Below are 22,810 nucleotides of genomic sequence, written 5' to 3' on the forward strand. Positions count from 1 at the left end.
GCAAGTTTCCGTGGAAAAGTTTCAGCTTTTATTTTCCTTTTACGCCCCGAAGAAGATATCACGGGCTCATCAAGTTCGTTGAAATGATCCATACTCGATCACTTTTGACTTAATTCCTCTCAGCTAGCGCATCATTTCTAAGTGACTAACAGCCTTGCTGAGTCGCTAAAACTGATTCATTTCCTTCTCTCTGGGCCTCGTAGTGTTTTTGCGCTGCGCGTCTGTGTTGCACGTCAACACGCATCACACACATGACCAGCATCGGCCAATTGTGAGCCTATGTGGTGACGTGTAACACAGACGCGCAGCGCAAAAACACTACGTGAACCAACTAGAGGCCCAGAGAGAAGGAAATGAATAGTGGAATAAAGTCGTTATTTTTGTTTGTTTGTGCGCACAAAAAGTATTTTCGTCGCTTGATATACTTAAGATTGAGCCACTGTAGTCACTTGGACTATATTAACAATCTCTTTAATAACTTTTCTGGGCCAGCAAGTTTCGGTCACCTAGCAGCCTATGGAGAAGTGATCCAGCACTCAGATTTCATCAAAAATATCTTAATTTGTGTTCCGAAGATGAACGAAGGTCTTACGCAGTTGGAACAACATGAGGGTGAGTAATTACTGACAGAATTTTCATTTTTGGGTGAACTAACCCTTTAAGAGATACAACTTTAAAATGTAAAAATCTATTAGAAAATGTTGAAATTAACAATGAACAATGCTTTTATTAACCTTAGTTAATGTTTCAAGTGGAATCTTATTGTAAAGTGTTACCATTTCATATAAACCCAAACAGTAATTCTTACAGATGGCTTTTTTTAAATATCTACACAAAGGCCATAGCATTGAATTTAGACGCATGTATATTGTATACTCTCATGCTTAATATGCTTCTATGTTAGAACACTTGATTATTTAATCAAAATAGCAAAATGTGTGTGAGTGACGATAAAAAGAACTGAAATTGAATGCGTTTCTGATTTGTTTACATGTTTCTGTTGGCTGCAAGACGATACAGTTTGCTTTCTCTTGTCCACTAGCTTTATATATGCATCTTCGCTATACAACTTGCGCGCATTTTTTTTCACTGTTTTAACCATTTTCTGTTTTAAATACACATCTGAACTGAAGTGTCCCGCTCTGTTCAGCCTCACGTGTCAAAACAAACTCCACAAGGCGTCAGTGATAGTTTTCATTTCACCTCTAGAAGCCGCTCTCGTACTGTGTAATGAGGCGCACCAGGGGCCTCATTTCTAAAACTTTGCGTAGGATTTGCATCAGAAGTGACGTACGGATGAAACATAGGACGTGCGTACGCACAGAAATATTCGGATTTATAAAACCGTGCGCACGCACATCCTACGCAGTTTTCCCTTAATAAATCACAATCAATTCTAAATGTAGCGCAGCTTTTGCGGCTTCATGTCACGCCCATAGTTGCCCATAAATAGTCCGTGAAACGCCCACAAGTTAATATTCATCGATTACAAAATCATGGCAAACACAGAGAGGAAAACCAAGAAACATAACTTCACTCAATGTGAAGTAGAAATTATCGTTGGCGAGGTGGAAAAGAGGAGTAAAATGTTGTTTGGAGGGTACAGTGTGGGCATTACTAATGCCAAAAAGGCACTTGAGTGGCAAAAGGTTGCAGACGCGCGTTAATGCTGCAGCCTCACACCCTCGGACCGTGGCCGAAATAAAAAAGAAATGGTCGGACATCAAAGTCGATGCAAAAAAGCGTCTAGCGCTCCATCGCCAGAGTGTGTCTGCCACGGGTGGGGGAAAGGGGACACTGGAGCTGACCCATCTTAATGAGAGACTGGCGGCAATTATTGGGGAATCCCTATTAAGTGGAGTGGTGACTGAGGCGGAGGGGGACACTGATGCGCCAGATGCACCGGATGACATAACATGCCAATATTATTGCAGAACATATTTCACTTTTCTTTTTGCAAATATGTGTTAATTTGCATTTCTGTTGTAATCTTCGTTTGATTTTGTTTGTTTTACACTGCAGATCGATCAAACGGGTGTTCGTGTAGGCTGTTAATTGTAAGACTTGCTTGTGAAGTCTTCATGTTATTTATGTTATTTATTTTTGCCATTTCTTTTACACAACGGTCTACAGTTTCACACACTTTCACGCGTTTCTTCCATCTGCCGACGGTGTCGCCATTTCTCATTTCACCGTATGCAACGTTTATAAATGAGGCCCCAGGACACAACCCAGAAAAACTATCGGTAGGGATTTTTTCTGTTAACTGATTGTTCCAGCAATCTACTATCGGTGCCAATTAATTGGCAAAACCGTTCAATCGGTTGACCTCTAATTAAAATATGAGTGGAGAAAAACACAAACAAACAACAGAGTTGGGGTACTTAAGGCATAGTTACTTTTTTGCCCATTCTTCTTTGCTCTGGTTGGTCTATATTATTGTCTTTTGTGGATCAGAATAATCCACCGTGTCATTGTGTTCATGTTTAGATGTACCACTATATCAGTGTCCTTATTTGCACACATTTCATTTGAAGACATGATGAAATATGTGCACATACACAATGCTGGCTCATGTTTGGACCAGGAGAGTGTATATGAAATATGTCCGTAAACTTGAAAAACTCTTGCTCCGGTCCGGATATGAACTGTGATTGCCAGTGGTGTGAAACTCATCGTGGTGTTCCATGCAGAAACCGCCCTCATGTGCGCTCTGCATGTTGTTACAAATTAAATATTGTAACAGTCATATTTTCCGTGTTGGTAGTCAAAGTAGTTCTTTCCTGGGAAAACATTTTTGTGCTGTACTGTACTGAGGAAATATATTACGCCAAGCTGAACAGGCAGAGGTGAATGAACCGGTCTTGTCACATTTGACATGCGATCTCATGCATAATTTAGCACAGTGATTGTATTAAATAAGTCTGTTCTCATGAATAATATGGAGAAACTGATGACGTAAAAGAGTACTCTCCAGCCACGGCAGCCAATAACCACTTCGAATTATCCAATATACCTCACTTTTCGTGATGTTGGTTCAACTTTGCTTTTTAAACCGGAAGAACGAAATAGCCACTTTTCCCTTAATAATAAACATAACGAGTGCTATTGTTGTTTTCATTGACATGCAACCTGTTCATAGTGATGAACTACACTACTGTTTAAAAGTTTGAGATTTTTTTCATTTTGAAAGAAATCACTTTTATTCAGCAAGGAGACTAGCCTGGCTAACGTCAGACCTCTTTCTCATTGAGATGTGGTCTGGGAACCACATGTTCATTTTCTCGTATTTGAGGCGTGGTTTACGAATGCCCAGAGCCGTTTATTGGGCGCTACGAATGTCTATCAAATGTGCCTGTACGTAGCTCATAGCCAATCGTTTCAATTATACCAGATGACATATGTAGAGCGACAGAAATTCGACGAGGAAGAAGACGAAATAAACTTGCGTTCTAAACTACTTAGAACACTATCTAAGGCTGCATCGAAAGGTAACTTCGCGTCTGATGCCATGTTGGATCCATAGATATAAACAAACTGCTTCGGTGTCGTCATCGTCTTGCTGCTCCCTCGCCGTTCTGTGATTGGTTCCCTTTTTGAGGGGAAAATCTGGTCCATGGTATCCAGGCTGCCTAGCAGCGTGAATAAAATCGCGCTGCGCTCAAGGCAGCATGGGGAAACCCAGGCTACAAGGAGACATTAACTTGATCAAAAGTAACATTTATAATTTTTCAAAAGATTTATTATTTCTATAACGTTCTATAATTATGTCTATGACTTTTGATTCATCGAAGACTCCTGAAAAAAATGCATCACGGTTTCACTTTTCACGGTTTCACTTTTCATGGTAACTTTTTTAACATTGATAAGAAATGTTACTTGAGTCAAATCTGTCACGGTTGGTAGCTGTAGAAATCGTAAGACGCAGGAGTAGGAACAAAAACAGTCTTTAATAATAAATTCAAAAAGGAAACACGCAAAAGATTAGCAGGAATAAAACATAATACAAAGACGATACCAGACAATGAACGGAACAAAACAGGGAGAATATAAGAAAACAAGGAACTAAATGGGACACAGACAGGTGTAATTAATCAAGAAATTAACAAGTAATTAAACCACAGGGAATCAGGAAAGAGGGAAAACCTGAGGGAAAATTTCTGGCTCTTACATAACATTACAAGACAACTTGGACACGCTGTTGACAGCTATTAAAGCGTTAAGCTTGTAAAGGAAATCTAATCAGCTGGCGAATGGGGTGTGCTGACCGGACCTGCTCTGAGATCCTGCTGTTGTTTGTGCTAGCTGTGGCAGATAAGCATGTGACGGGAGGAAAATTAACAAGACACATGACCCTCATTTTACAGATGACTGAGCCTCCACTGCACAGAATCTGCAGCTGTATAGTTTTTTTTTTTTTTTTTAAGAGAGAGAAAAGTCCTTACAGAAGAGCCCTTACGGTTCTGTGAGAATTACATTATTATGTAATTTTATGCCTGACGACAATGACCTACTGACCCTGAACCCAGCACTGCGCCAAACTTGCACTGAGCTCAATATGTAGGGAATGGTTTCTTTTTATGAAGCATTTTTTTCTTCTGTTTGTGAAGATAACTAACCTACTTTTCTTGCTTCTTACCCAATATGGGTATCTCTGTATTTATAAATCATTTATAGACTGATTCCACTCAAATGTGTAAACATTAGCTAAATTCGGAGTAGCATATTAACGTAGCATATTAACATAGCAATTATTGTCGTTCAGTGGTATTTATATTCCAAATTCAGCCTGTTTGTCTGAGAATCCCTGACAAAATATTTGCTCAGCCAGTGTTGGGCTGTTCACTCCAAGATGAATGTCTGGTGTGAAAATGTGACACGATAAACATCTTAATTAAACTACAACTCTGTTACACTCATGATCAGACTATTTTGCTTAGTGACAAAGAAAGAATCCGAAAATGTGAAAATAAGACCGAATTTTTGCGTCGAACATTTGTGTTGGTGTGAACAGGCCTTTAGGCATGGGACTAATTGTTTATCCAAAATATGCTAGTCAAGGGGAGTGTTTGGGAAACCTGTTTGAAAACAGTCATTGGAATAGCATACTAGCATACTGCTCTCACTATTTTTGCCATATATAGGAAGAGTAATGCTATTAAGCTATTCCCTATTAGCCATTGCATTCGCACTTCATTTGTGCTGCAAGTGACGAATTATTTTCTTCAGTATTGGTTGCAAATGACACGTAACAGTTGAAAGCAAACAAAACATGCATTTTACGCAATATCTAGTCAAAATTTACTAAAATGTTGAAAACACTTTGTCATCTGCCAGTCTGGTACAATAATCTCAAACTGGCCAAATATTTTGCATAACGCAACTATAGTTTGCTTGCATTCAATATTTGTGTCCATATTGATCTGTTCAGTTGTTTTGCTTAATGCTGGAGTGTGTTATCAGATGGCTGGAGAACTGCAGTGTTTTGTTCAGTGAATCATCAATCTGTCTGGATGTGGATGTGAAATTTGCTGAGTAATCATTTCTGATCAATGCAGAAGTCAAGCAATCACACACACACACACACACACACACACACTTATTGTCACGTTTTGATTTCATCTTTGGTCTTTTTTTTTTTTGTTCTGTTCATGTCTGTTTTGAGGTCAGCTTTCTAGTTTGTTAATTAGTTAACTGTCTTCATCTGTTCCCTGCCTGTTCGTCTCCATGGTTTCTGATTGATTTGAGTATTCTGTTCAGGTGTGTCTTGTTTATTATCTCATTAGCTCCTTTGTTTGCCCGTTTATTTAAGCCCTCAGTCTCTTCCTGTTTTTTGTCCTGCATTGTTTAAGTTCTATGTGTTATTTGGTTGTATATTATTCTAGAGTTTCTCTTGTTTGGTATGTAGAGTATCATGTTAAAATTCTTCTTGAGTTTCACCTTTATTGTGTGCTTTATTACAGACACTTAACCATGACACTTATGCTATACCAATTTTAAATTTGTTCCATGATAAAGAAGGGAAGATGGCTGCGTTTTTATATTTTCTGTAAAAAATGTGAATGGTTTGTTACAATTTTAGGGTATTGTTGGTCGTTACCAGGGTGTTGGTGGTCGCTAAGGTGTTCTGAATGCTTATTAGCATGGTGCTGTTGATTTGCTAGGGTTTTCTGGGAGTGTTGCCAGGTAGTTCTGGGTAGTTGTTTACTTGTCCAAATCAAAAGATCTCACTCTCAATTAGGTCTGCATGATTTGGGGAAAAACACTAGTTGTGATTATAAAAATCCAGGTTTGCTGTGGTTTGTAGAGCTGCACAACTTGGTAAAAATGTTGTATGTTAATATGGCTACAAAACATCTATAATATAAATCTCCTAAAGTTTTCTTTTGGTAAGCACTTCTCATTACAAGTTTGGGAAGATGGTTGCCTTGTTCCCAAATGCACATTAAATCGACCCAAACTTTTGCATTTACTGCAAACCAAGCCACTCTGAGATGCTGCAAACATCAGATAATGGACCGCTCATGTGTAAGAATACAGCGCTGTGCTTCACTCTGATGCAGTGCATATATTTATCAAATTAAATCACAGCCTTTGTGATTAGATCATTGCACTAAGCCATATTGCGATTCCGGTTTAATTTCAATTGATCATGCAGCCCAACTCGTCTCTGTTATTCTGCTCCATAGATATGGCTCAGGACGCTCCTTAAATATAAGTCTATAGTGATTCCCAGTTCGCGAATAAATCTTTCCTTTGATCCGGTTCTTTTTAGTGAACTAGATGAACCAGTTCACCAAATCGGACTGAACCTTCTGAAACAACTCATGGCTTGAGTCAGCACAGATCTAGTTGCTCAATCGAAACGAGCCAATGCCTAGTATATCCTATGATGCCAGATTTTGCCAACTCATTCAGTGTTATAAAAGGGAGGGGGGATGTATGTTTCTAATGTCTTTTGCTGTAAATAAAATGTATTGGAAATATAACAGTTTTCCGATGCTAGTAGTTCAACAGCAGTACACTGATAGAAGTTCTCAAGTCAAGGATTGATTAATGGTTACAACATTTCTCGAGTCACTAGAACACTGAACTGAGAAAACAGTTCAGACTCAGACATCTCCGCGAAGAACCAATGATATATGATAGCTGATATGAGCATGCAAAAACTAGCAGTTGATTTGAATGAGGGGGTGAAATGGTTTATAAAGAGGTGAGTTAAGACTAGTTTATTCACTTCATGCTTTAAACATAAAACATCTGTGTTTCACATCATGATTTAATAATATAATTGCATATACATGACATCTTTGCATGATTGCGTATATTAACTGGTGAATCGTTTTTCTGAACCGGTTTCATTGAAACTAACTGTCCAAAAGCACCAGTTTGCGGAAAAGAATTGGACTTCCCATTACTAGTTTATATGATTTTTCCACCTGTTTTAACGACCTAAAAGCAAGGTCGGTATCTCCAATCATATAATGATGGTTTGGATATTTGAGATTTAGATATAAATTCACTAGGCTATATTATAATAGTTCAGATAAAAAGCATAATTTTAAACATCATCCTACCAGTCATATTGCCTTCCAAAAGGATGTTTGCATAATCACCTAGTGTTGGCGTATGGTTACCAGGTTCAGCATCATGCACTAACTCCACTCTTTTGCTGATGTCATCCGTTCAGTTCCTCTGCCAGGCTATTTGTACAGGTGTTGTGTTTTACTCGTGGGGGGGATGGGAATGCGAATGTGGTGGGTTGGAGAACAACCTTTACATTCTTCTTTTCCCTGATGGCATAGGAGCCTTCACCACAGCTGTGTCCTTCAGCAGACGGGGCTGACAGCAGGGGTCCATCTTACTGTTTGGAAGACCTTTTAGGCTGGGCTTTTAGCGAATGAACAAGGAAATGTGTGTGTGTGTTGACAATAAATGAGGGAGTGAGTTGAATGAGGATGTTCCTGATTGGAAAACCAATTTAATTTGTAATAACTTCACAATGCCATTTGTCTGCAGCAATCTGTCCCGCATGAGGACATGGTCAACGTTAACGCGGTTCTTCAGCCATTTTATGCTATTTATGGAATCAATTGCACAAACCTTACAAAGGAATTTTTGCAGTTTCACTCCAATGCTGAATATTTTCTTCTCTTGCTCAATCAAACTCAGCATGAATCAAATCTCAGAAAGCTCCAGCATCGTTTTTCAAACTTTTCCCTTCTTGCATTGTGGGAGAGCACCATTTTAAGCTGCATCTCTTGGCAGTCTTTATTATTTTTGAGACCTTTAACAGATCTATCTATCTATCTATCTATCTATCTATCTATCTATCTATCTATCTATCTATCTATCTATCTATCTATCTATCTATCTATCTATCTGTCTATCTATCTATCTATCTATCTATCTATCTATCTATCTATCTATCTATCCATTTTAATAATCAATAACAATATGCTTCCATCATGATTCTTAATTAACACTTCAAAGTCAGGGCTCTAGGAAAATTCCCCAATGGTAATTACAACATTGTGGTTATGTGTTGTGTGGGTATGATCATCTCATATACAGTATATATACAATATACCTACAGTATGTGAAGGTGGCAACTATGTAATTTTACACTCAGTCTTCTGAATTCACCAAAATAGCTAAGAGAGTCAAATTACCAACAGGAAGCAAATCTGTCCTCTGTTTGGGACCATTGTTGTATCTACCAGCCTGATATATTTTCTCTGTCTTTCAGGATGTCAGAATCAGGCTCACAGCAGGAACGGCTCCAGGCTATTGCAGTAAGTCAGATTCTCAAACACCACGTTCCCGTGGCAGTCCTAATAAACCCACCTACTGAACCCATTTAACAAATCTGAAACTAGGTCAGAGATTTTTACATTCAGTATGTGGCTTAAAAACAATTTGTCTGCCCGTGTCTAAAATGCCATTAAAGGCACAATATGTAAGATTTTTGGATTAAAATATCCAAAAACCACTAAAACTATATTATATATTTTGTTGACTTGTGTACATACATTATCCCAATTTTTTCCAACAATGTTTAAATCTAGAGAAATCAGCAATTTTAACCAGTGTAACGGCCCGTGTCGTCACGTCGCCTTTCAATGACGTCATATCTGCATTACTCCCGATTTCCAGTTAGGGCCCTATCTTGCACCCAGCGCAATTGACTTTGTACACCGACACATGTATCATTCCTATTTTGCACCCGACGCACAGCGGACTTTTCCCTCCACAGACACATGTCGGTAAATTAGGGAATGAACTTGCGCTCCCGGGGGGCGGTTCAGCGAAAAGAGGAGGCGTGTTCTGGCGCAAACGTTCCCTGATGCTATTTTGCAGTTTCAGAAAACAATTCCACCACAGACCAGGAAAAACCTAGTCTAAAGTCAGTGGCGCATTATTCAGATGCTATTTTAAGGGCGCATGCTTGGCCATAATGTAGCGTGTGCACAACGCGCATACACTTTGCTTCTCTTATCTACACGCAGCAGTACCCATTTTTGCAAATCATATATAATTACAAGGAAAAATATTACCACAGAGGGAAATCATTGTGGTGTCCATGAAGATGTGAAAAAAATAGGTATAAATCTAGCTTACACATTTACCCAAATTATTATATATGACTTCTCTGTCTTTTACGGCCCTGACGAGAATGTCGGTCTCCTCGGCTGTGAACCGCTCCTGGCGTTCGCCTGGCAAATCCGCTGTTATAATAGCAATCCGCCATGGAACAAGCGCGCCTGCTTTTAAAGGGAATGTGAGATGACGCTCTGATTGGTTTATTGCACGTTACGCCCAAACCACACCTATGAGTAATGTAGCTACTTCAGACCAACTCATTTTAGATTTGCGAGATCTGCCCACAAAGTTACTTGCGTTTCGCGTTTAATACTTCCGTTTCAGATCGCAAAAGGAAATAAAATAGGGCCCTAAAGACACTTTAATATATTATGCATTTTATAAGTTTTGTGAGCAAATATTTATAAATTATAACTAATCATTGTTATACCATGGTCTGGGTGAATACTCGATTCTGATTGGCTGCAGGGTGTCCATTAAAAAGTGATAGAGGACACCTAGTAAAGGAGTTCTGGTGAAACTGACTGTTTACCATTTGAAATTAATAAATAAATGCACTGGCTACATCAGCTGTGAGTAACCATAGCAACAGGCAGTCAAAGTATCTATACAGACTATAAATCGAGCGGACTATAAATATCTCCGGTTGCTAAATAAACCGTCAGGCGTAACCAGGGAAACCAAGTTATTGTTTGTAAAAACTTTAGATTTCGATTGTAAAACTAATTAAAATATAAACTAATGTTTTAAAAATGTGTTATTTGACAAGTGACCATGGTATAAGCGGGTTAATGCCCTTCGAGACGGTTCATTCCCGATGACGGTCGGACGGTTCACGCCTCGCAGTCGTCCATTAATACCTGACAATGGACACCTCGTCGGGCATTAACCCTTACTTACAGTATATAGCTCAACATGGTTACTCTTATTGTTTGGATCTCTTGTTTTCTTGATTTATCGCGAGTAACATGTTTGTACCATGCCTCAGAGACAACACTATTTTGTTGCTAACATAGCAAAATCAGAAAGAGCTTTATTTGTTGCAACAGTAATACAGCATTTTCTCCACCACACAATATATTTAAAAAATAACTGCATGCCATATAGCAACATAAATCATCCAGCTTTATTAATATGATAATATCGATCTAGCTTACTGCAGTGTGCAGCAAGTGTCTCATACCAGCCACAGAGAGAACGCGCAGAGTAACGTTATTACAAAACTTTCAACACACTCAGACGTATTTTTAGTATGATTGTTTTGACAAAGTAAAACAGCGCTGCGTTACCCCACAATTTTAATTTGTCAGATAAAGTGACCTGTATGAGTAGTAATTCAGCACTTGCAGCTGTTTTATTAGAATAAAATAAAATAATGTGAATTTAATCAAACGTAACTGTAACAAAGTTCATTTTCAGGGAAACAGGCGAATGTTAAACCTTACATTAACAGTAACTTTAATCATAAAATATGCATAAACAACAAAGCGAACGGAGTGGCAGTGATTTTTTTAAAGTGATTTTTTTTTTTTTGAGAATTATGATAGCAATTTGAACTTCAATATGATAGTCATTGAAAACTGCATATTACAACTGCTTGTATAACAAATATAAAAGAACACATCTAACAATGAAACCAAGAAAATAACAACATAGTTCTCTTCATATTCAGATTTTGCCTGTACTTAAAACTTAAATTAGATGTCTTATTTTTGTCTGTTTTATGGTAGAATCATGTTTTAAGTCAACTTAAATATTTTATTATGACAATATAAATCTTTTTTTTATTGAATGATTGTTTATTTAATTTAATTTGTAATGTTTTGTATTCTTTTCTTAGAAATAATGTTAATAGTTGTAATAGTTCAGTCTGTTAATCCATGCACCTTTTTACTCCTCACACATGTGTGCACACTTCACACACACCAATCTCCCTGCTGGTTGGGGTCTCACTGTTTGATGAACACATTTGTTCTCAGCTCATTTTCTCTCACATATGATGATTGTTAGCACTCATTATCACACATGCTCTGGTCTGAGAGCAATGGTATGAGTTTCAACAAAATATTTAATCCCTCAGAAAACCTTTTTTAGTCAAACTTAAACACCAAAAGGAAACTAATGTTTTAAAACTTTCGAAAAAGTGCAATCGCTGAGTGGTACAGAAAATGCCAGAGGAATTTGGTCGTTTGTGTTTGCATGCATTTTGTTTTAACAATACACCAGCGCAAAATCATGTTAGTGCTTTGGATGTGTATTTACTCAGTATTTCTCTTAATATCAGGTATTTCTTTATTCACAGGAAAGGAGGAAAAGACAGACAGAAATTGAGAATAAGAAAAGACAACTAGAGGATGACCGACGACAGCTTCAGCACCTCAAGGTAAGACAATGACATCTGAGGCCAAAATATTTGTCATGACATGTCATATATATTTATATAAAACCGTAATTTAAAATAAAAATTTTCTATGGTTATGTAACCCGGTTTCCTGAGAAGGGAATGAGACGCTGCATCATGCGTTGATGCTATGGGAACGCTTCTGCGTGACCAGTGTCTGAAGTACGTGTGAAAACACAACAATCTTGATTGGCTGACGTAAGGACAAGTGACATAGTGTATCACGTCAGCAAGACCGTAAAAGGGCCCTTATGCCACGGACTCCTCAGTGTGGCAGCATCTCGTTCCCTTCTCAAGGAACAGGGTTACATATGTAATACTGAGGGAAAATGTCTGCCCATCAAGGTTGTGACACAGACATTTGTTGAGCAGAAAGACTGGACCAACCCAGAAGGACATGTGATCCTGGGATTGAATCCATGTCCAGGCTGTTAAATCTTATGAATGCAGGGATTAAAGTTCTCCGTCGCTACGACGGATTTCCGTCAATTGCAGGGTTCCCACCTGTCCTTATGTCTTAAATTCACTTTTCATAATTTTAAGGCCGTAAATATGCTTACATTACTCAAATGTCTTAATTTCAGTTTGAATAGGTCTTAAATTAAGGAAAGATGAGGTGTATTCACCCTGCTTAGGGGGGTGTGATCAAAGCCTGGAGTGGATCACTCGGAATCACTCCGAGTCCACTCCGGGTTTTCCATTCCCGCTCACGGAAAAACTGCTCCGTGTTCACTCCATTTTAAAAGTTATTCTAATATGTTTATTTTTTTATATCATGAACGTCTGAATTTATAATACTATATGTAACATTTATAATACTATATGTAACGGTTTGGAAAGTATTCTACACGTTTAATAAATAAAATTACACAAAAATGTCCAAATGTAGTGAACGTGCCTATAGAGAGAAATGCACATTTTATACGGATTACATAAGAGAGTAGTCTGTAGAGGTCGACCGATATGGTTTTTTTCAGGCCGATGCCGATCTTTTGAAATCCGGGTCGGCCGATGGCCGATAAATGCTGCCAATTTATTTTGGCCGATATTTGGCTGATTATGTGCTTGTTTTTAACCTCTATTTGAAAGATAAAATGTAACACAAATAATTACTTAAGATAGACAAAATTTCTCAACAAAAACATTTATTGAACACTTGACCAATCTGCACTTGTACAAAAGACAAAAAGACCTTGAGATATGTTTGGTAATTGTACCTGAATGAATTGAAAATTAATTTGCTACATTTCAGATTAATATATTTGTTTTCCTTAAAATTTGAATTAACAGTAACTTAAACACTTTGCAGTTTGAATGATGTCCTGTATAAACAAAATGACGGAGTATGTTTTTATGTTTCCACTGTTCGATCGCGCCCGAAAAGTCTCAGATTCACTGTCTGTAATTGTAAAATTCTTGCTTACTTATTGTGACATGATAGCAACCCTTCTGCTGTGCTAATGCAACCTCAACTACGCTATCAATATCAAAATTAGCCGAACGTCATGTTTTTTCTCGAAGTTGGCAGTAACATATCAAAAGTTTTTAATTAAATATAATGGAGTTTTCTCCAAGGAACTTAGCTCCTTCCTTAGGCACTGGATGAGGTCTGCTCACTCTGCTGGAAAATGATTCTAGGCGCAGCGTGCGTCGAACACGTGTTCCACAACAACAACAACACTAGGCTGCCCACAGATGCGCCCGCCTAATAATCGGCTTGATATACTTGGATATTGGCCGATGCCGATTATGTTAAAAAATGCAAAAAAACGGCCAATTAATCGTCCGACCGATTAATCGGTCGACCTCTAGTAGTCTGTTTCTATTTCTTTTGAATTGTTTTGCTTAAAAGTAGACATTTCAAGCTTTCTTGAAGCTTGCATCTTTTCTTTTATTTGTATTTGTTGAGGGGGGAAAAGTATTTGTATTTGTATTTGTATTCGAGTAAAATTCAAAATAGGTGTAAAAATCCAGTTTTTTTGCGTTACACTTCTAATTTACATTATAGTGTAAGTATTCTTTAATTATATCTATTATAATAAATATAGATATGCAATGTGTAAAATATTTTTTTCAAAACTGCATTCATATTTAATTTTAAAATGGCTTTTTAAACCTGCTAAGAGTTATCCAGCCAATAATAAGCCTAGAACTGCTTTTCTGACGGACTGATATTAATGACATAATGACGGCTTTTTATTTCATTTCTCATCTCCATAAATATATCTAAAGCTAATGCAAGGGCTAGAAATCAATTAATTCTTTGCTGATACTTCCTTGTCATCACGGAGAGCGCAGTTCGCACCGCTTTCTCCTTTCCACAAGCGCTTGTTCTCTCGTGGCGTTTGTCGTTGCTATGCAACCGTGAACATAGGCGCGCCTGGAAAAACGAGCGCTCTGCTCGCTTGCCGCGCGCCTACATTTGAAATCTGCACGCGCAAAAAACGCGCTATGTGAGCGAAATATTTCCATATGTGGCTCTTTCCTCCTATCTTATCAACAAGTGGACAGCCACCACATCAGTAGCACCGCCGGTCGCCATGTCTCATGAGGAAACGCAGCTTTTTGATATAAAGTTTTTCTTGTTCCCGAATACAAATATTTTTAAAGTATTTGTTCGAAATAAGTATTAGTAAAAAACACACTATTTGTGCCTTTCCGAATACCGTATTCGGGTTCGGCTCCACCCCTAATATATATATATATATATGTATATGTATATGTATATGTATGTATAATCTCATGCCTGTGAAGTAGCCTATACGCTGAGTTTCCAGTTCACGTGCAATGCAATATCGCACCAGCGCCTCCATGTCCTGATTATATTGTCTGCTATATTTGCTTAATTCTTAATACATTTAATAAATCTAGGCAATTGGTTGATTAAAAAAAATTAAGATACAATTTATACAGAATTAAATTCACTTTAAAGAAAGGTTTTATACAAAACAAAACTTAATGAAGTAGTCAAAATCATGTTTGACCCACTCCATATCTCCCGATATAGTGTGCATCTAATGATCCTATCTTACTCATGCCCAGGGCCGTACCCACCATTGAGGTGACTGGTCCCCGAGGTCAGGACCTCTGTAATTTTTGTGTAATTTTCTCTGTAATTAAGTGCATATAATGAAGGTTGTGAAATAATTGCCTAATGTTAACTCTGTTTGGTGCTGCAATGATATTGCAAATCGCCACGATAACCGACTTCATCTGAGCTGCTTTAGGGGCCTTTCACATGTTTGCGCTCTCACGTTCATTATTTTAAATGTAGATGCGCGAAAAGTGCGCCGAAATAGAGAGCGGCGCCGTCGCAACGCTCGCTTGTTTTCCCAGGCAAGGTGAAAAAAATCAAATCAAAGTAGGCTTTAGGGCTTTATGTTTACAGAAGGTGCGAGCCAAGCGCGAATTCCAGTGCAACACTTCACGACATGCTTTCAGTTAACGGTATTTGAACACCCTGCTATTTTGCAAGTTCTCCCACTTAGAAATCATGGAGGGGTCTGAAATTGTCATCGTAGGTGCATATCCACTGTGAGAGACATAATCTAAAAAAAAAAATTCCAGAAATCACAATGAATGATTTTTTAACTATTTATTTGTATGATACAGCTGCAAATAAGTATTTGAACACCTGAGAAAATCAATGTTAATATTTGGTACAGTAGCCTTTGTTTGCAATTACAGAGGTCAAACGTTTCCTGTAGTTTTTCACCAGGTTTGCACACACTGCAGGAGGGATTTTGGCCCACTCCTCCACACAGATCTTCTCTAGATCAGTCAGGTTTCTGGGCTGTCACTGAGAAACACGGAGTTTGAGTTCCCTCCAAAGATTCTCTATTGGGTTTAGGTCTGGAGACTGGCTAGGCCACGCCAGAACCTTTATATGCTTCTTACAGAGCCACTCCTTGGTTATCCTGGCTGTGTGCTTCGGGTCATTGTCATGTTGGAAGACCCAGCCTCGACCCATCTTCAATGCTCTAACTGAGGGAAGGAGGTTGTTCCCAAAAATCTCGCAATACATGGCCCGGTCATCCTCTCCTTAATACAGTGCAGTCGCCCTGTCCCATGTGCAGAAAAACACCCCCAAAGCATGATGCTACCACCCCCATGCTTCACAGTAGGGATGGTGTTCTTGGGATGGTACTTATCATTCTTCTTCCTCCAAACACGTTTAGTGGAATTATGACCAAAAAGTTCTATTTTGGTCTCATCTGACCACATGACTTTCTCCCATGACTCCTCTGGATCATCCAAATGGTCATTGGCAAACTTAAGACGGGCCTTGACATGTGCTGGTTTAAGCAACCTTCCGTGCCATGCATGATTTCAAACCCTGACGTCTTAGTGTATTACCAACAGTAACCTTGGAAACGGTGGTCCCAGCTCTTTTCAGGTCATTGACCAGCTCCTCCCGTGTAGTTCTGGGCTGATTTCTCACCTTTCTTAGGATCATTGATCCTTGAGCCCCAGTCCGAGGGAGATTGACAGTCATGTTTAGCTTCTTCCATTTTCTAATGATTGCTCCAACAGTAGACCTTTTTTCACCAAGCTGCTTGGCAATTTCCCCGTAGCCCTTTCCAGCCTTGTGGAGGTGTACAATTTTGTCTCTAGTGTCTTTGGACAGCTCTTTGGTCTTGGCCATGTTAGTAGTTGAATTCTTACTGATTGTATGGGGTAGACAGGTGTCTTTATGCAGCTAACGACCTCAAACAGGTGCATCTAATTTAGGATAATAAATGGAGTGGAGGTGGACATTTTAAAGGCAGACTAACAGGTCTTTGAGGGTCAGAATTCTAGCTGATAGACAGGTGTTCAAATACTTATTTGCAGCTGTATCATACAAATAAATAGTTAAAAAATCATACATTGTGATTTCTGGATTTTTTTATTTAGATTGTCCACAGTGGACATGCACCTACGATGACAATTTCAGACCCCTCCATGATTTCCAAGTGGGAGAACTTGCAAAATAGCAGGGTGTTCAAATACTTATTTTCCTCACTGTATTTAGCACATATAAATGTTCTTTGCTAATTACAGTGGAAAATATAAGCTCAATTTAACAACACAAGCACCTATTAATTAAAATGCCATAATAGTAGTATTGTATAAATATTAATATTTGTATATGGTCCTCGAATATGTTATTTCACCAGTATCAGCATTGGGAGTGTTTGCGCAACTTGCATCATTAAGCCAGTAGGTGGCGACAAGTGACTAGCTTCATGAGTGAACAATTGAACCATTAAATGAACAGATTAGTCCAAAAACAAGTTGCTGAAACCAATCTTTGATGCTCATATAAATAGCTCATTCGCCTCTGGACACAGAAGTATTGCATTGGCATTTGACTGAAATGTAACATCTATGCAAAATAATCCTTGAATCATTTCTAATTTAAGGTCATTCCTGTTTCGAATATGTGATTGTGTTCGTGAAGCATAAACATTCTGCATTTCCATTTTGTAGTGTGGATCATTCATTGCAGCATTTAAACTGATTCTCACGCTTAAGAATCTGTTATCTCCTTGACAAAATTTTTTTCTTCTTTTTTTTCTTTTTCTTTACTACCTAGCATGCTACTACCTACCTAGCACGTCCATGAACCCCATAGCAGGATCACTATAGCAAGGACCTCAGTATTTATAAAATCCTGCATATGGCCCTGCTCATGCTGTTCACTTTTCATATAATCAACATAGATAAAATTAAAAAATAACATTATATTATTTATTTATAATGGCTTGGTTAAAACCAGATAACATGTGAAAGGCTGCTAGTCAGGAGTTGGAATTGCGAGTATTGAAGACGATCAGCATAGTGTATATTAGCATCTAGTTAGCATAACATTTATATAGTTATTTAGATTATTTTGTGTAGCCTAGATAGTTAATTAGCAGTTGGTGTAGTATTGTTAGAAGCATAGTTAGTTAGTGCTTAGCCAGACTATCCAGATAACTATCCAGATAGGATAGTTAGCGTAGATTTTTAGCATTAGCTTTATCTGTATTTAGGACAGTGGTTAGGATGGGACGTAGTAGTGTTGCTGGTTGTAACAGCACTGCTCGCGCTGTAAAGCGACGCAGTGCCAAACGCTGCTCCTCCTGCATGGACTCCATCACTTCAGCGGTGTCTTGATATGAGTGAGCATATATTTTTAGTTACAATTTATGTTCCTTCCTATTAGGCTACAGTTAACCCTCTGGGGTCGACAAACGCGCCGGTGCGTTTTGCTGGATTTTTTCACATAGCAGCAAAATAGACTTAAAATACTCAGTCATTTATGGTCCTACAGACTTAAGAAATATGAAAAAATAAACTGTTAAAAGTCTACTTTTTTATGTGTCCAATTACAATCGAAACAAAACATTGTGCTTTTGTAAAATAAAGAAAATAAACAGGGTATGCTTTCTGCCTCTCTGTCTCCGTGAACTTTTTTTCTGGAGCAAGTCTCTAAACTTAAAACTCAGCGAATACTAGTCACACAGGCATAAGCAATATATCTTTATAAACAAGTCTCTGCTATTATATTATCTAATTCAAAATGAAAACAATTATTCTCTGTTTTTATGTAATCTGTATGAAAAGATAGAGATGTCAGTTGTTTTCATGGAAACTCATCTGCTAATGTCTACATGCCTACAGAGAGCGCGCGCTATTGAAATGGGTCTCAGGTGCAGGCCCCCCCACTCAGCCCCGCCCTCGGTTCGTCCGCTGGGCTCTGCCCACTTTTCCAGCATTTTTCAAATATTGCCAGTGGGTGGAGTCAGGCTCTGACCAGGGGTTGAGTTACCCTTTAAATGCAAATGTTCTTTGAGTATTTCATTTGTGAAGGTAAAGCATGTACTCACTATACTCCTAATTACAAGAAGAAGAAAAAACTGCTCTTAAACTGGGTGTGTGACAGGCTGTGGAATGGGGTTTGGCCGAGGATAATTTTTCAGTCAAAAGATTTTTTTTGGCTTTAACCCCTGTGAATGTGTGGCCGCATACGATAAAACAAAAACGATACGCTACATCACTTGACCTCACGTCAATCAATCAAGATGGGCATTTTTTCACGTGCTTCAGACACCGGTCATGCAGAAGCGAACATAGTTTCAATGCCATGATGCAGTGTTGAGTTCCATTCGAAAGGTAACCCACTATTTCACCCATTAATCTGTAAAAAATAAAATAAAAGGGCAATTCAAAGGCCTACTACAGTATTGAAGATGAAGTGACAGTTTACAGCTTCATTAAACTGTTTCACTCATTCAATTTTTTTTGTCATTTCGTCTTGTCATCATTTCATGTTTTTGTCATAATTATGATATTTATCTCACCATTTCACATATTTATATCTTTATTATGACTTTTTATGCTATAATTATGATTTAACAAAGCATGCTGTTTTTCTATGTGCCAGAGAAATGTACTTCCATTTTCTTTGATTTCCCTTCGATCCATTATTATTTATGCCAGGGGTCTTCAAACTTTTTCAGGTTATAAGGACCCCTTGGAGTAGGGATCCCTGTTATAAGTGCTGCATTTTTAAGATTGTCTGATAATATTAGTGTTGACTGGACCACTGTGATTTGGTGCAGTCTGGGCCAAGAACACCCCGTCAGACACAGGAAGGAGAATCTGCCATGGGGGGTGATAAGACATCCTGTTTGTGGGAAGAGGGAAATGCTTCACTCTGCTAAATATATGGTGTATTGTCTCTGTGGCCCTCAGGTCAGGTGTACATGATTGTGAACTGTTGGAGGTCTTTTTCCCCCCATTTCTGTTTATTCTGTAGTTTAGAATAGACATTTTAATGTTTTCGGATATGTTTGAATATAGCATGCTATCATACTAAAACTACTTATTTTATGTCAGGGCTGTACAATGCCACATATATCCCATGTGCTATGAAAAAATCTGGCTGTGCTATGAATAAATTTACCACAGTAGCATGCGTGGGAAAGTTTTGCATGTGTGTGAGACATAGCTGTTTGTTTGTGTGAAGTGAGAGTTTGTTGTTTGTTGTATTGCAGCATTTTGCTTCCACTCATCACAGGCAAACTTTTTTTGATTTTCGAGACGTCTTTGTGTTCATACCCAAGCGATTTTCACTGGCGATGTGCCAAGTGAATGTGCAAATTCACTCCCTGACAGTAGATGGCGCTTATTGAAAAACAGAAATACCCCGGTACACAAGGTGCGTCACCAAGTAGCCTACTGTAACTTTAGCAGCTCCAGGCACGTGAACAAAAGCGGCAAACTCATTGGTTGGCCAGATTTTAACGCAGCACGGCAAACCAAAAAAACGAACCCGAGGCGTTTTTTTTTAAATTACGCTTTTACGCCTGCCGTTTTGCGCGTCGGTGTGCATACTCATATTGGCGCCCTTTGTTTAATCACAAGGTGTTACACATCGGCGATAAGCACGCGCGATTATCGTCCCATGTGTGCACAAGGCTTTACACTTCAGATGTGTTTATAGTTGACACGCTCACTGTTTTACTACTTTCTGAAACATGATGATTGGACTAAAAAAAAATGCTCTCAACAAACAGAAAGTAGTGGTGAGTAGTAGTTTGGCGGAACAATGTCAGATCATATTGTCAAATCAAATTTTAGTTTTTATGTCAAGCGTTTTCTGGAAGAGTTAGAAGAATGTGGATACTTATATTGAGGATGTTTGATAAAAATGTATGTATTTCATGTATTTTGTATTTTAAAGTTATAAAAGAAATTAACAGAATAAAGACAGTATACAGATTAATAAAAGTTATTAGGAATAAAGATATATTATGCAAATAAAGTATAATAGTGTAATATATAATAATTGTTAATAAACATTAAAAATTATTAACACAGTTAATAATATATGAAAATACCATATGCACAAGAAAAATAGGCTCTTTGTTAACCATAATGTTATGAGACTTCTATTCATATTTATTTCATATAGGCCTTTTATTTTGGTCCATAAACTCAAAAACAACAACCTAAGATACATCGCCCAGCCCTAAAAAAACAGGTTATTTATGTGATTGCTAACATAATTAGCATACATACATAGCATGCATGATGAACTGCACTATTTATGGTTGTTTTCAGAAATGGTAAGGCTTTTATACTTATGTAAGCAATAAGGTACTCGAGGTTGTAACGTTACTCCTAAAACAACTGTTGTACTCGTGCCTAACAACGCCCTTCCGCCATGACTTATTCACGATACAGCACTAGCCTCGAGTACCTTATTGTTTTTATAAAACGGTTACCACACAATACAAATATTAAAGCCGAAAAATATGTATCTATGCTACTTTCATGAAGTAAAATCACTAAAAGCCTTCCTTCCGCTGGACAAAATGGTCCCTGACCATAAACAGCAACATAAGTTACATACATTATTTCGCCATCAAATGGCGGCAAAAACTGTCTTTATGAGTGAGTCAGTCAGTAGTGAAGACTTTTACATTGAAAGGACTCAAACTTGTGAACACGGAAAAGCAAGACGCAACTGACATATGACTAGGGCACGGGAAAACCCCTTGACTGTTAAAAGGACAAGATATCGCAGCGAACATTCAAACAGATTTTTTTTATTATGAATATAGGACTGACCTGAAGGAAAATGCTATGTCTACTGCAAATGCAGGTACACTCGCTTACACAATCTCTCACAATACTCTACTCTAGCTTTAATGAACAATATATAATGAGATCAAACATTTTTAAGTTGCTAAGAGTGGTTGCTAGGGGTGTTGTGTAGTGATGCATAGAACCGTTATCGTGAATAAAACACAGCTATTGATCAATCAGAATAAAGGATTGGAACTAACAGTTTTATAATATGCTATAACTGTGTTGCCTGTGCTACATGTTCAAAAAGAGTTAACGCACACCCTGAGTGTCCAGCATACAGTGTGCAGTATACATGTTTTTCTGTTTACATACCCGGTTGACCTAATATTTAGTTCAATCATGAAACTCAGTTCAAGTTTATTGTCATATACATATTCGTACAGAGTACCACAGCAATGAAATACATTGAATTTATATAATAGTATATAAATAATACTATAATAACACTGCAATTTTACTGTTTCACTGTACTGTTAACAATGTCAGTAATGATTTTTGGCATTTACTTTACTCACTATTTCACCAAAATTGGTGCTCATGTGGCATAGGTACGAATCTGTACATTAATACCAAAATGTATCTTGTGTTAATCTATTTGAGACAGTCTGAGAAACATTATTGTAAAGTGGATGCTTTTTTGTTGCATGTAATGCTTTCTTCTGCCACAATGATGACATGTTTTTGCATTATCTTGGAGGCTGCAGATACTAATATACAGTGGTGGACAGAATTAATGGCACCCCTGGTAAATATGATCAGAAATGGCTGTAAAAAAATAAATCTGCATTGCTTATCCTTTTGATCTTTCATTCAAAAAATTCGCAAAAATCGAACCTTTCATTGAAGTAAAAGAATTGAAAGTGGGGAGGAAATCACATTATGAAATAAATGTTTTTCTCCAAAACACGTCAGCCACAATTATTGGCACCCTTAGAATTTTTTACGAGTAAAATATCTCTGAAGTATATTCCCATTAATATTTACCTTTATTTAGCACACCAGGGTGACTAGGAACATGAAATTGTCTTGCTATGACTTCTTGTTTCACAGGAGTTTAAATATGAGGATACACAAAGGCCAAATTTCTTTAATCATCCATCACAATGGATAAAACCAAAGAATATAGTTCTGATGTGCATCAAAAGATTGTTGAGCATCACAACATAGAAAGTGGCTGTAAGA

General features: G+C 37.9%; 1 protein-coding gene across 2 annotated transcripts in view; it reads left to right on the top strand.

The window, feature by feature from the left end:
- palm1a (paralemmin 1a) overlaps positions 1–22,810 on the top strand; it is a 61,811-nt gene that overhangs the window by 15,909 nt on the left and 23,092 nt on the right. For both annotated transcript variants that reach the window (XM_084100779.1, XM_084100780.1), the window contains exons 2-3: positions 8,750–8,795; positions 11,906–11,986. In XM_084100779.1, coding sequence (XP_083956905.1) covers positions 8,750–8,795; positions 11,906–11,986 — 127 coding nt within the window. The remainder of the gene's footprint in view (positions 1–8,749; positions 8,796–11,905; positions 11,987–22,810) is intronic.

The sequence above is a fragment of the Abramis brama genome, assembly GCF_963993115.1.
Source record: "Abramis brama genome assembly, chromosome: 23".
Lineage (NCBI taxonomy): Eukaryota > Metazoa > Chordata > Actinopteri > Cypriniformes > Leuciscidae > Abramis > Abramis brama.